Below are 15,349 nucleotides of genomic sequence, written 5' to 3' on the forward strand. Positions count from 1 at the left end.
CAGGAAACATTGTTTTAGGTCCTATATAGTTTCCATATAGTGACTAGGAGCACCCATTTTATTATTTATTGTTTTGTTTACCTTTATGACTATGTAAAATATTTGGTGCACTCCAATGTCCCTCTCCTCATGCAGCTCACACCCCAAGATCTGTGTCCTCCTCAAATATCCTGCTCCCCCTCTCTTCATGTTCCATAAACAGTTAATACCACCATATTCCCTTCTCTTAACACAGCCCAAACTCCCATGTTCTTCTCATCTTTGTACAGCCAGCACCCTAGTGTCCTGCTCCTACACCCACTGCCAGTCCCGTTGTGTTTCCTCCTGCTGCAGCCAGCACCCTCATATCCCACTCCTCCTACAGCCAGCACCCTTGTGTACCCCTCCTCCTACAGCCAGCACCCTCAAATCCCACTCCTCCTACAGCCAGCACCCTCATATCTCCCTCCTCCTACAGCCAGCACCCTTGTGTACCCCTCCTCCTCCCACAGCCAGCACCCTTGTGTACCCCTCCTCCTCCCACAGCCAGCACTGTTGTGTCCACCTTCTCCTAAAACCTTGTGTCTTGCTTCTCCTCCCACATCCTGCGCCCCCAGGTTCCCTTCCTCACACATTGAGCACCCTCATGCTTCTCTTAGAAATGATAAGCTGCCCTCATTAGGAAAAGAGAAATAAAGGACACGACACGGTTAAATATGGTTAAGAATTTCTTTAAACATTTATTACTTAACCATAAAAAAAAAATTCCCTAAACCTAAAGATGTTGATCCAGAAGAAGGCAAAAACCCCTAAGGGAAAAATTCCTTCTTGACCCCGGGAAAAGGCGATCGGTCCTAAGACCCTGGATCACACCGATTATTACCATTTAGTGTGTACTAATTATTACTGTTAACTAAGTATTGAATTTTTATAATTTTATTTAATTGTTTAAAGTAATCGTACACTATAATTACTGATGAGACTAAACCTATGCTAAGTGTTATTAATCATGTATTATGTGTATCTATTTATTATTTTATTATTACTTATATTTCAAATGTCATCTTACTCTCGGTTTAATCTTGATCCCTATCCCTAAAAATTTTATTAAATTGATTGTTATTATAAGCACTCGTGTTATTTAATGTATCAATGTTTTTATTAATCCTACAATATTGTAATGGATGTGCAAAACCTTCCACATACTGTAGTATTAATAATATACTATAAATATGATTACTAATATTTCTAATGTAATTTTATTATTATTGTTATTATTTTATTATTATTATAAATGTAATCTAGTTCCCTATCCCTAAAGGTGTTGATCCAGAAGAAGGCGAAAAAACCCCTGGACACATTCAGCCAATTCGTGTCACAGGGGAAAAATTCCTTCTTGACCCCGGGAAAAGGCGATCGGTCCTGAGACCCTGGATCAAAGCTGCTAAGTTATCGTGGTTATTAATGTTAATGTGGTCATCATTAACATAATTACTAATACTATTATTGGGGTTATAATTATTCTACGGCTATAATACTATTTTTTTTTCAATTATTACTTGCATTTTTTTGCCTAATATTTTTAACAGCTATTTCTGATTGTGTGTTACTCTGAGTATTTGTATTATATAATGTGTAATTGTTTATATTAATTCTACATTATTTTATTTAATGTGGCTAAACCTGTTCCAAGTATTATTCATATTTTTTGACATGTATATGTTTATTATTCTAATATAATATTTTGAATGTAGTGTTATTGTAAATGTAATCTAGTTCCCTATCCCTAAAGCTGTTGATCCAGAAGAAGGCGAAAAAACCCCTGGACACATTCAGCCAATTCGTGTCACAGGGGAAAAATTCCTTCCTGACCCCGGGAAAAGGCGATCGGTCCTGAGACCCTGGATCAAAGCTGCTGATTCCTATTTAGTGTGTGCTAGTTGCTATAAGTATTATTTAGTGTGTTGCTATTATCCTGTCAATAGTAAATATGTGTAATTATTACTACTATTACTATATTGTGTTACAATAATATTATTTGTATGTGTTTTGTTCTATGTGTTTCTATGTGTTTGTGTGGTGCTCTTACCATCCAGTAGGGCATGGTTCACACGTCGTTCGGAGGAGGAGGGTCCAGAGGATGTTCTTCTTCATCCTGAGGCTGATGCCGATGTAGTGGAGGATGGAAGTCTGGTGCACCTGACGACTTCTGGCTGAAGACTTCACAATTGTCTTCTTCTTCCTCATCTTCTTTATCCTCTTTGTCTTCTGTATCTTCAATACAGTCTCTTCCTTGGTCTTCTCAGTCTCCTCATGAGTGTTCTGAGTGTCCTCTTGTGAGCTCCTCTGCTCTTCCTCGGACTTCTCAGTAGACTTCTCGTCTTTCTTCTCATCTTCCTGCACCATCTCATCCAAGGAGGTCGTCTCCACATCTTGTACCTCCACCTTCTCCTCATGGCGCGGCTGGTTCAGCATAACCGGGGCAGGTTCTTCATCATCCAATGGAAATGGCAGATATTTCTTCTGCGCCCCCCGGTTGGTGGGCATGAGGCGATCCATATTGTAGAGAGGTGATGGGAGGAATCTGGCGGCATAGATGAGCAGCTGAAGGTTTCTCTCCTCCTGGGTGCTGGGATATGCTGGAAAACAAAAAGAGAAGATAGAATTAGTCACAAAATATCCAAATCTAAAACATATTGCAATCTTCCTTTATGTTGGATTATGGACATTATAAAGACATTTCTGTGCTGATTTAGTGTACATTTAGTTGACAGGGAAAACTTACCTGAGAAAACTCCAGGTCCAAACAGGCAATCCTGGCTGCGGTAAATTTCCTTAAGAGAATAGAAACCAGTAAGTGTCCACTTATCTCTCATCAGGAATAGACCATATGACAATATGACAATGAAGTCACCAACCTGTGCTCTCCTGTAGAAGCGGGAAACTTCGGAATCCATTGCAAAAGCTGAAACCCAGAAAGAGACTTAGTCGCTGATAAGTGAATATATAACCAGATGTCAGACCCGGCCACCACTAGGGGGCGCACTGGAGCATAGTGCAAAATGTTGTATTACTCCCATGTCCAAACTGTTTGAGCTTATGTACAGTATCAATACAGTAAAACTATATTTCCTATAGTAACCAATCAGGGTTTAGCTCCTACTTTCTAAAATTCATAGTAAAAAATGAAATCTGAGCAGCTATTGGTTGCTGAAAGCAGAAAAGTTTTAACCTGATGCAGAGGATTCGGACTTCTGACATGAAAGTCATTTCTATAGCCGCTCAGATAACATTTGAGAGCTGAGCACTGAGTGATCACCAGGGGGAACAAAGATAGTTTTACTGTGATCAATGAGGCCCAATAATCACCCAGTTACCCCTTGTGGTGGCAGAAGGCAATGTCACTAACATTACTGTAGAAGATTTGGAGCAATGTGTCAGAAAATAACAGCTTGCTTTTACTAAAACTTATCTTATTTACCATAATAACCAATCAGAGCTCAGCTTTCATATTCAAAACTGCTTTGAAAAAATGAAAGCTGAGCAGTGATTAGCTGTTGGGGACAGTAAACATAGTTTTATTGAGACCCATAAGGGGAGATTTATCATAAGTCAATACTCTGCGCTGACTACTCCACCGGCTGCCGCGCCAGATAACTATAGTACAAGCAGTGATAAATCTCTCCCATAATATTTAGTAAGCTCTCCCTAGTGGTGACAGAAATTAACTTAGTGAGGAAGACTAGAAATGAAAGCTGAGCAGTGATTGGTTGCTAGGGCAACAACAACAGACAACAGTTTTGATAAAGGAAACCTCATTATAATCATCATTTCAGATATCACATTTCTTACATATCATATTATATCATTATATTATTTATCAATCAATTATAATTATTATGCTTTTTTTTTAATTCACATATAAACACAGGATACAATAAAACATACAGTATATACATAAAACATCTGCATTAATGACACATTATTTAATACAATTTTATTACATGTCAGACCTATAACTATAAACAGATTTTGACAATTGAATGCGCATTTGTTATGGCCCTAAAATCTCAGTCATTATCAAAACCCCTCATATTCAGTCCCACCCCCCCCCCTCCCCTCCCCATATATAATGTCAGCAGCCTGTACCCAATAACCAATACTGGCCACAGAGCCTCCCCTACAATGTCAGTATCCCGAACCAACCCCTAGGGGGCGCTCACTATGCCCACATGTATACACACAGCTCATATTAATGGAAAATGTATGTAATGGAAGTGCAGCTACCTCCCCCTAGTGGAGCCTTTTGGGGATTTGACTCATCTAGGAGTCCATGTAATGAAGGGGTAAATAACCAGCAGGTTCCTATTAATGTAATAAATCATCCTGGGAGATGGGATTAATGAGGTGCAGGTATGTGTGAAGGGGAAAGGGGGGGGGGGTGTTATCTCACCGGCGTCCATCTTCTGACTGACCAGCAATGACAGTTGGTTCTGTTGGTTCTGTTTCAAATCAAAACACAGTGATCCTATTGGCTGCTGAGCAGCAATGACTATTGGTTCTGTTTCAAATCAAAACACCGCGATCCTATTGGCTGCTGACCAGCAATGACTATTAGTTCTGTTTCAAATCAAAACACTGCAATCCTATTGGCTGCTGAGCAGCAATGACTGTTGGTTCTGTTTCAAATCAAAACACAGCGATCCTATTGGCTGCAGGTGAAATAAAGATTATCTGATCAATAAGTGATAATAGGAGTCATTTATTTTTTTCGGATACAAGAAGATGAAATGTGTTAGCAGAAGGGGGCCCATAAGCCATTATTGCCCACAGGCTCTTAGTGGCTGTGTCCACTGTTGTTGTTGTCCCCTTAATTAACCCCTTTGTGTCTAAGCCATTATATAGCTTTAGGACCCAGCACAATTTTAAAAATCTGTTATGTGTCGCTATTTACAGTTATAAATTTAGAACGGTTTATCATACCAAGGTGATTTTGAGATAGTTTTTTTGTGACATGTTGTACTTCACGTTAGTAATACATTTTGGTTGTTATGTTTTGCATTTATTTATTAAAAAGTGGGAAATTTGGTAAAAAATTTGAAAAAATAGCAATTTTTTTTTATTTCTAAATGTTATTCACATTGCACAGGAAATCTAAACACCCAAATTGGTTACTAAATAACAGTTACCATAAATCTAGTTTATGTTGGCATCGTTTTTTAAATGTTATAATATTTTATTTGGCCATTAGGTGACTTTCTAATAGAACAGCAATTTTTCAAATTTTCAAGAAAATGTAAGATTCAATTATTTAAGCGGTCGTCTCATATTGAAAATGGTTTTACAAGTTATATTTTGTGGAACTCCCCACAAATCATCCCATTTTTTAAACTGCACCCCTCAAACTGTTCAGAACATTCTTTAATAAGTTTGTTAACTCTTTCAGTGTCTCATATTAATCAAAGAAGACAAAGGTTCCATTTGGAATTTTCAAATTTGTACAATAAAGTTATTATTTAGCCCTAAAATACATATGTTCATGCAGGATTACAGGTAAAAATCTCTCAGATTTTGTTTGTGCAGTTTCTTCTTAAAATGGCAATAATCCCCATGTGAATGTAAACCGCTTTATGAGCCCACAATAGGGTAAAGAATAGAAGGAGCACCATTGAGATTTTGGAGGGCAGATTAGGCTAAATTGTTTTTCAGGTGCCAGGAGACATTTCAAAAGCTCCTGAGGTTTTCAAAAGGGTGAAAAACCCCAGAAATGACACCATTTTCTAAACTACACACCTGGGAGAATGTATTTATGGTTATGATCAGCCTTTTGATGCTATGTTTTTTTTTACAGTTATTTGTTGAAATGTGCTGTGAAAAAAATTTTTGTGAAATTTTTCACAAATTCATCATTTATAGGACAGATTTCTCAGATGCAGGGCATGAAAGTGAAGCAAATGGGCTTAGTTTTTATTGTGCTGTTTGGGGGTATTTCTGAGTTCAGAAATACCCCCAAAGTGGCATAAATATGTTCACTGGACGTATGGCACGGCCTGCAAGTGATAGGACAATGCAAGGATTTTGAAGCTTTTAGGGCTATTTCCCTATAGGTTTTGCAAGTCCCAGTTTGATTTACATTGGCCCTTATAGCCAGAAGTACCTCTGTTTTATATAAGACCACACTAAATATTTTTTTAAGGGGTTTTGTATGTACGCTTGTATTGTTCTCTTGTTTTTTTGGAACAGATGTGCTGAATATCTGAAATATTGAAACACATTTTTTATCTAAAATGTCCACTTAGGACATAATTTTCATGCAACAGCATAAATATGGAAAAATAAACTCTGACATTTATAAGGTTATTTCTCCTGCTTTCATAAAAAAACCCTAACTGGCCCTTATATACTGCCTGGACACATGACAGGGCCTGGAAGGGATAGACGCCACAAGGATTCTGACGCCTTCATTTACTTGGTATTCATCTAGGGGTATAATGGGGATTATGGAGGTGGAGGAGATTAGGGGTTAGGAGTATTCAAATTAATAATAATAAAAAAAAAAAACAATGGTAAAAAAATAAATTATAAGTCCAGGGATGTATGGTAAATGCGGAAGCAGTTTTTTATACAAAGACCAGGGTGGGAGGGACATGTGTCGCACTGTTATGTCGTGTCTTTGCGTATGCCATTTTTGAAGCAGACAAAACATCTCTTCTGGGGGTGACTTTTTTTTTTTTACCACACATCCTGACTGATGCTGGCGGACGCTCACTGACGCTGACAGATGCTCAGAGCGATCGCCGGCAAGGGAGGGGTACACTTTGTGTCACTTTTACCCGTTCTGACGTAACTCAAGGTGTGGGAAAGACCCGCATCCTATGATGTAGAGTCACGTCAAGGTGCAGGAAGGAGTTAATCTATGTGTCATCACGATTACAGCGATACCCCACACATCCTGACTGATGCTGGCGGGCGCTCACTGACGCCGGCCGGACGCTCACTGACCCTGGCGGACGCTCATTGACGCTGAAGGACGCTCGCTGACGCTAACAGACGCTCAGAGCGATCGCCGTCAAGGGTGCGCTACACTTTGTGTCACTGTTACCCGATCTGACATATCTCAAGGTGTGGGAAAGGCCCGCATCCTATGACGTAGAGTCACGTCATTGGCTGCAATAAGACTCTTAATGTGGCTCGCTGCCCTGGAGACTCCACCCCCAGACGAAGGCTGTGAACCAGCCGAAACGCGCGTCGGGGCTGTTGTCTTCCAGGCAGCGATCAGGTTTAATATGGGTAATCTGTTCTTACATTGTTGATTATTATACCATTGCCATCTGTTTATATTTATGTTGTCACTCTTTTATGCTTCCCACTTTACATTATGTATACATGTTTACGGCCACGGTAGCCTTATTATCAATAGGCTTTGTTAGTCACGTCAAGGTGCAGGAAGGAGTTAATTTATGTGTCATCACGATTACGGCGATACCCCATTTATATGGCTTTTTTATAGTTAACTTGTTTTGCAGAATATAGAACTTATTTTGTGAGAAATGTGCTTGTTTGTTTGTCATGTAACAATGGGCATAACATTTATGTTTTTTTGTTTACAGAGCTGTTTTAGAGCTTATTTTTTGCGGGACAAGCTGTACTTTTTCTTGGTATCATGTCGGGGTAAATGTTACTTTTTGATTTTTTATGCGCTTTTTATGAGGTCAGATGTAAAAATTTCATAATTTTTGCAGGTTGTTATGTGTTTTTTTTTACGCCGTTCACCTTACGGGTTCAGTGACAATTTTATTTTATTGTACAAGTTGTATCGGACGTTGTATGTAGTATACTAGCATATTACATAGTCAGCCTATGCATTCTGCATAGGCTGACATCAGCACTGTTAGATCGTGCTGTAAGCACAATCCTAACAGGCTTCTAGTGAAGGCAGCCTTGGGGTCCTTATCGGACCTCAGCATTGCCATGGCAACGATAGTCACGGTGATTCACTATAGACGCTGCGGTCAAAATGACTGTGGCGTCTATAGGGTTAAACAGACGGGATCACGATAGTTGCGATCCCGGCTACCGCGTACCACCAGGATCCCGCGGCAATCGCATGGACTCAGCTTCTGAGCCCAGTGATCGCCATGACATGATACTACGTCAAGGTGCGGGAACGACCCGCATCCTATGACGTAGTATCATGTTAAGGTGCGGGAAGGGGTTAAAGGACATCTACCATTTCTTTAGTAAGAAATGTACCGTGATAGCGGAAATATAGGGGGTCATTTATCTTATCTTATTTTGGCTTGTTTTTACTTGTCTTATTTTTTCGTCTTCTACTTTGGTAATTTATCAGTCTCACTTTTTTGCTCGTGTTTTTTTCCCTGATCTCTTTTTTGTGATATTTGTTACAAATGTCTCAAAAATGTCGCACAAATATCTCATGTCCCTTCTATCCATTTTCTATAGTAAGTATGGTTTCTTGTGGAGTTTTTTGGCCCAAAGAATGTCACAAATTTTAGACAATACATGTATTAGAAGAAACATGTCATTTATCGACATCTGGAATAGAAGATAAATGTGTCTTACTGACAATAAACTAATGTCCGGCAGACTTCAGTGCACATTTCACAATGTCTCCAAAAGGCGCAAAAATTGCAATGCGCCAAAAAAAAGTCAGAAGAAGACAGAAAAAAGGAAGAAAAATAAAATAAATGGCCCACTTAGAGTTATAAAAGTTATGCAAATTAGCCTGAGGCCAATGGCGGATCTTCATATAGGCTCATATCCGCCAGCAGACTTTAAAAAAAATAATCTATACCCACCTTCCGGCTTGTTCTCCCCGGCCCGCGACTCCGTCTTCTGCTCTTTCGGCCCAGAAACATCCCTATGATGCGGTGGTGCCGTGGCCGAGTGACATCATTATGTATGTGTAGGGCGTGCCCTTACACTATGATGTCACACGTCCATTACACAGCCATGTCATAATGTATGTGCCCGGGCCAAACAGAGAGAACTAAACCGCGGGGCCCAGGGACAGGAAGCCGGCATTTCATTAAAGAGGGGCATCTGGGGTATATAGGTGTACGTATGGGACATGAGGATAGCCCTTTTTAGAGATAATCCTCTCATGGTTGTTGAAAAGGTGATCGCGGCACACCCATAAAATTTCAAGTCTTTATTTCAGTAGGTTAAAAAACATATAGCGGATCAGGTGATTACACCACCGCAGTGTGGTGGCGGGTGGTTTCGGCAGCCGCAGTGTGGTGGTGGGAGGTCTCGGCGGCCGCAGTGTGGTTGGGGGGTTGGTGGCGTCAGCTCCAGTCTGGTCAGTGCATGATGTAACATCACTATATCTGCCTCAATTTGCTATTTAAACACAGAAGACACTGACACATCATTATATAAATAGCATCTATCAACATTATATACAGCCATGAGTTATACACTTGTATTACTGCAAGTGTCATAGTCCTCCCCGGCCAAATATACTCCTCAAAAATAGTACGAGGAGTATTATTACCCTTCTAGAAATATGTTAGTGCGACCTCTGGTGCCCACACAGTTACCCCAGTAATGAGCTACCCACAGTTACCCCAGTAATGAGCCCCACACAGTTACCCCCAGTAATGAGCCCCACACAGCTACCCCAAGTAATGTGCCCCACACAGTTACCTCAAGTAATTTCCACCAGACAGTTACGACAGTAATGTGCCCACAGTTACTCCCAGTAATGTGCCTCACACAGTTACCCCAAGTAATTTCCACCACACAGTTAATCACAGTAATGTGCCACACACAGTTACTCCCAGTAATGTGCCCCACAGTGACCCTCAGTAATGTGTCCCACACAGTTTCCCCCAGTAATGTGTCCACACATTTGAATCCAGAAATGTGCCCCACCAGTGGTGTTACTCGAGTTCACTAGGTCCTGGGGCAAAATTCCCACCGGGCCCCCCTCCACCCTAGATGTGACCAGCGCCATTACTACTACTATCATCCAATAATGAAATAGAGAAGGACATTTTTATGGTGCGAGGGAGGCAGGTGTAAAATACTAGCGTGTTACATGTCGTATACGGGATTATGGAGGGGGCTCAATAAAAAGCGGTCGTACAGCAAAGCAAACGGGAATTTGTCCCGCAAAAGATGACACTTTACACAGCAACGTACAAAGCAAGTATGAAAAAGTTATCCTCGTCAGAAGATGGTAAAATGAAGATTTCTTTCCGTATTAAAGGCTTTAATTTTTTAAAATTTATCAAAACAAAAAAAAAACACTATATAAATTTGGTATTTACATGATTGTACAGACTGAAAGAATAAAGGTAATGGTGCAAATGCCTTTGTCACATATTACACCACATAGACATTTCTTTCCCACTTCCCAGGATACGGCATGGAATATTATATACAGTCACTAGGAAGTTACACAGAAAACCCTGTATACAGATCTGTATATTGAAAATAAAAAATGTTATAGATTTCCAAAGGTGGGGATTAAAAAAAAATCAAAACACACAAACAAAAAAGGACCAAGTCATTAAGGGGTTAAATACACATGTATCCAATATACAAATACATATATATATATATATATATATATATATATATACACACACACACACACACACACACACACACAATACACACTCACCTATACATACATAGTACATCTAGCCCCACATACTCGTACAATAATAATTACACACATCTATTACACATGATTCCTCACAAATGCAGAACATCTACATATGTATACATCATACACACTGACCATACACCCTGTACATACATTACTGGCCATACACCCTGCACATACATTACTGACCATACACTGTACATACATCACTGGCCATACACCCTGCACATACATTACTTACCATACACATTGTCCATACATTACTGTACATACATTACTGACCATATAAACTGCATATACATTACTGACAATACATACTGTACAAACATCCTGTACATACATTACTGTACATACACACTGTACATACACACTATACAAACATTACTGACCATATACACTGTACATACACACTGTCCATACATTACTGCCCATACACGCTGTACATACATTACAGACCATATACAATGTCCATACATTACAGACCATATACACTGTATATACATTACTGTCCATACACACTGTACATACATTACTGGCCAAATACCCTGTACATACATTACTAACCATATACACTGTACATACATTACTGACCATACACATTGTCCATACACACTGTCCATACATTACTGTACATACATTACTAACCATATAAACTGCATATACATTACTGACAATACATACTGTACAAACACCCTGTACATACATTACTGTACATACACACTGTACATACACACTGTCCATACATTACTGCCCATATACAATGTCCATACATTACGGACCATATACACTGTATATACATTACTGTCCATACATTACTGACCATACACACTGTATATACACATACTTCACACATTTGTACATATGACATGTGCTGTACTACAGATACATGCCATCACACACATACAGTTACTCACCTCTTTAGATGACTGTAATGTGGATCCACAGCTTCCCGCTCCTGGATGCAGGATTTCCTGCACTGATTCCTGGATCTGACAGCTGCCTGGCTGGGGTCACATCACACAGCATGGAGCCGGGGAACAGAAACTTTTCCTCCATTGCTGGCGGGAACAGCGTGGACCCACAGGCCTCTGACGGGCAGCTCCGGGGCAGGCCCAGGGCTGGGGGGCGGGGCAGGCACGGGGCTGGGGGCGGGGCCTCTGTGTTGTGCACAGGAAAGAAGCTTCCTGCACAGCAATAATGTGCCAGTGTCAGGCAGAGGGCCCGCGGCTGCCTGAGCTCATCCACGTGGCTGCTGCGCTGCACTTTCTTCATGTTCAGGTGCAGCACGGGCCCTCCTCCACTAGGGGGCCCAGTCTTAATTAACCCTCTGCGACCACGATAGTTACGCCCCTGAGCCCCACGCTGTTTCCCCCAGTAACGTGCCCAAACAGTTACCCCCAGTAATGTGCCCAAACAGCTACCCCAAGTTATGTACCCCACACAGCCCCAGTAACATACCTCCCAACTTTTGTGGAGGAGAAAGAGGGATTTTTTTACCAACAGAAGCCACACCCTAGCCACGCCCCCTAACTACACCCCCTGGCCACACCACTGCTCATACCTTCAACGCATCCACTGGCACCAATGTATATTTATGTATATAATTGGGGGGCATACTCCACTCCCCCTAGACAACGAGCATGTCCTCCCCTAGACAACGAGCATGTCCCCCCCCAGACAACGAGCATGTCCTCCCCTAGACAACGAGCATGCCCCCCCCCCTAGACAACGAGCATGTCCTCCCCTGTGGCAGCGTGCCCTTTTTTGTGTGTTTGTGTTATTTTTGTCTTCCAGGACCGTGCCTGCTGTGGACTGCTTCGGATTCGAAGGATTACATCGATGACCGACATTTCTAACAAATAAAATGGTCAACGAGGGTGTGTCTGCGTTTTTTGTCCAATAAAATTTTCTGAAAGCGGTGTGATTATTTATTTTTTTGCGACACTCTTCATAGTTTGCCGTAGTAGTGGTGCCGGCTAGGTGACGGTGCTCATTACTAAGGGCAGGCCTTAGTGTTTGCCTTAATTTTTTTGGCAAATTCACACTAACGCCCATACCATTACCCCGGTACCCACCGCCACCAGGGGTGCCGGGAAGAGCCGGGTACAAACCAGTACCTGACCGTCTATAGATGGTCAGGTAGTGGGGCGGCTGCAGGCTGTTATTGTTGCGCTGGAATAGCCCTCTAACAGTGGCCTATCCCATCTCAGTAATGGCAGGCTGCTGCTGTTTTTTTGTATCAGGCTGATTTGAAAAATAGGGGGAGCCCCATGCCGTTTTTTCTTCAAATTTTTGACAAAAATATGCGTGGGGTTCCCCCTTTAAAGGGGGCTCCCAGGCGGTTTCCCCCATTTTTACAAAAAAATGGGGGGAAAAACGGCATGGGGCTCCCCCTATTGTTCAAATCAGCCTGATACAAAAAAGCAGCAGCCTGCCATTACTGAGCTGGGATAGGCCACTGTTAGGGGGCTATTCCAGCGCAACAATAACAGCCTGCAGCCGCCCCACTGCCTGACCATCTATAGACGGTCAGGTACTGGTTTGTACCCGGCTCTTCCCGGCACCCCTGGTGGCGGTGGGTACCGGGGTAATGGTATGGGCGTTAGTGTGAATTTGCCAAAAAAATTAAGGCAAACACTAAGGCCAGCCCTTAGTAATGAGCACCGTCACCTAGCCGGCACCACTACAACGGCAAACTATGAAGAGTGTCGCAAAAAAAGAAATAATCACACCGTTTTCAGAAAATTTTATTGAACAAAAAACGCAGACACACCCTCGTTGACCATTTTATTTGTTAGAAATGTCGGTCATCGACGTAATCCTTCGAATCCGAAGCAGTCCACAGCAGGCACGGTCCTGGAAGACAAAAATAACACAAACACACAAAAAAGGGCACGCAGCCACAGGGGAGGACATGCTCGTTGTCTAGGGGGGGGGAATGCTCGTTGTCTGGGGGGGGGCATGCTCGTTGTCTAGGAGTCGGGGGGAGACATGCTCGTTGTCTAGGGGGGGGGGGAATGCTCGTTGTCTGGGGGGGGGGCATGCTCGTTGTCTAGGAGTCGGGGGGAGACATGCTCGTTGTCTGGGGGGGGCATGCTTGTTGTCTAGGGGGGGGAAATGCTCGTTGTCTAGGGGGGGGACATGCTCGTTGTCTAGGGGGGGGACATGCTTGTTGTCTAGGGGGGGGAGACATGCTCGTTGTCGCAGTAAAGGGGAGGGGTCCTATGGAGCGCAGTAAAGGGGAGGGGTCCTATGGAGCGCAGTAAAGGGGAGGGGTCCTATGGAGCGCAGTAAAGGGGAGGGGTCCTATGGAGCGCGCAGTGAAAGCCATAAAAACCACATTTGATATTTTCCTTCCCGCTTCCCAGTACAGGGCCTGGAATATTTAATACTGTCACTAGGAAGTATAATTTGTTACGCAGAAACAGGCCGCACACAGCTCTGTACGTGGAAAAATAAAAAAGTTATTGATTTTTGAAAGTGGGGAGTGAAATATGGAAACGCAAAAATCGCTCCGTCAGAGTAATGGAGCAGACGGCCGTGTATGACCATTCTGCTCCATTACTGTCACAGAGCGATGACATGGACCTTATGTGGACCCCAACAGACCCCTCGTTTTCATGATCTATGGGGGTCACATCACTGAAACCCCCACACATCAGCAGGTTAAGCCCTGTCCTATGGATAGGGCCTAACTTGTATTTGTGGGAAAACCCCTTTAACCCCTTAACGCTCTGCGCCGTAGCTCTACGGCGCAGAGAGTATAAGGAGTGTATGAAGAGGGCTCACGGGCTGAGACCTCTTCATACAAGGTGGGGGGTTTTGCATGTTGCAGAAAACCCCCACCGCTAATAACCGCGGTCGGTCATTGTCGCCGGCAAAGTCTTTTTTAGAATCGCTGTGCCCCCGAACGTCATCGGGGGCGGCGATCGGTTGCTGTGGTAGCCTCGGGTCTTCTTTTGACACGAGGCTACATGGCTTCTGCAGATTCGTTACAATGAGCCAGAAGTATTGCAGTATATGGTAGGAGCGATCTGACCATCTAGGGTTAATGTACCCTAGAGGGTCTAAGAAATAGTGGAAAAAAAAAGAAAAAAAAAAGTTTTAAAAATAAAAAAAATGTATAAAATATTAAAAATTCTAATCACCCCCCTTTCCCTAGAACTGATATAAAACATAATAAACAGTAAAAATCGTAAACATATTAGGTATCGCCGCATCCCAAAATGCCCGATCTATCAAAATATAAAAACGGTTACGGGCGGCGGTGACCTCCGAGGCAAGAAATGGCGCCCAAATGTCCGAAATGCGACTTTTACACCTTTTTACATCTCATAAAAAATGAAATTAAAAATGATCAAAATGTCGCACAGACCTCAAAATGGTAGTAATGAAAACGTCGGCTCATTTCGCCAAAAATGACCCCTCCCCCAGCTCCGTGCACCGAAATATGAAAAAGTTATTAGCGTCAGAAGATGGCAAAATTTTTTATTTTTTTTTTTTGCACACATTCGTTTAATTTTTGAAAATGTATTAAAACACAATAAAACCTATAAATCCGGTATCACCGCGATCGCACCGAGCTGAGGTGTTATTTTGAGTGCACAGTCAAAGTCGAAAAAACTGAGCCCACAAGAACGTGACACGCGCATTTTTTTAAAAAAATTTTCCACATTTGGAATTTTTTGCAGCTTCGCAGTACACGGCATGTTAAAATAAATAACACTACGGGAA

The 15,349-nt window shown here is 42.1% G+C and overlaps 1 protein-coding gene across 2 annotated transcripts; it reads right to left on the reverse strand.

Annotated features, from left to right (window-relative positions):
* Positions 1 to 740: 740 nt before the first annotated feature.
* LOC140116768 (uncharacterized) lies at positions 741 to 11,782 on the reverse strand. Of its 2 annotated transcripts, none has more exons than XM_072133203.1 (4): positions 11,530 to 11,782; positions 2,898 to 2,944; positions 2,765 to 2,813; positions 741 to 2,618 (listed from the first exon to the last, which is right to left on the reverse strand). In XM_072133203.1, exons 2-4 carry the CDS (start codon positions 2,934 to 2,936, stop codon positions 2,065 to 2,067), a joined length of 642 nt encoding a protein of 213 aa, XP_071989304.1. In that variant the 5' UTR covers positions 2,937 to 2,944; positions 11,530 to 11,782; the 3' UTR covers positions 741 to 2,064. The 2 variants fall into 2 exon arrangements, with proteins under 2 accessions (XP_071989304.1, XP_071989303.1); XM_072133202.1 differs by lacking the exon at positions 11,530 to 11,782 and adding an exon at positions 4,433 to 4,490.
* Between the last annotated feature and the right edge of the window lie 3,567 nt (positions 11,783 to 15,349).

This window comes from Engystomops pustulosus, chromosome 2 (assembly GCF_040894005.1).
Source record: "Engystomops pustulosus chromosome 2, aEngPut4.maternal, whole genome shotgun sequence".
NCBI classification, from domain to species: Eukaryota; Metazoa; Chordata; class Amphibia; order Anura; family Leptodactylidae; genus Engystomops; species Engystomops pustulosus.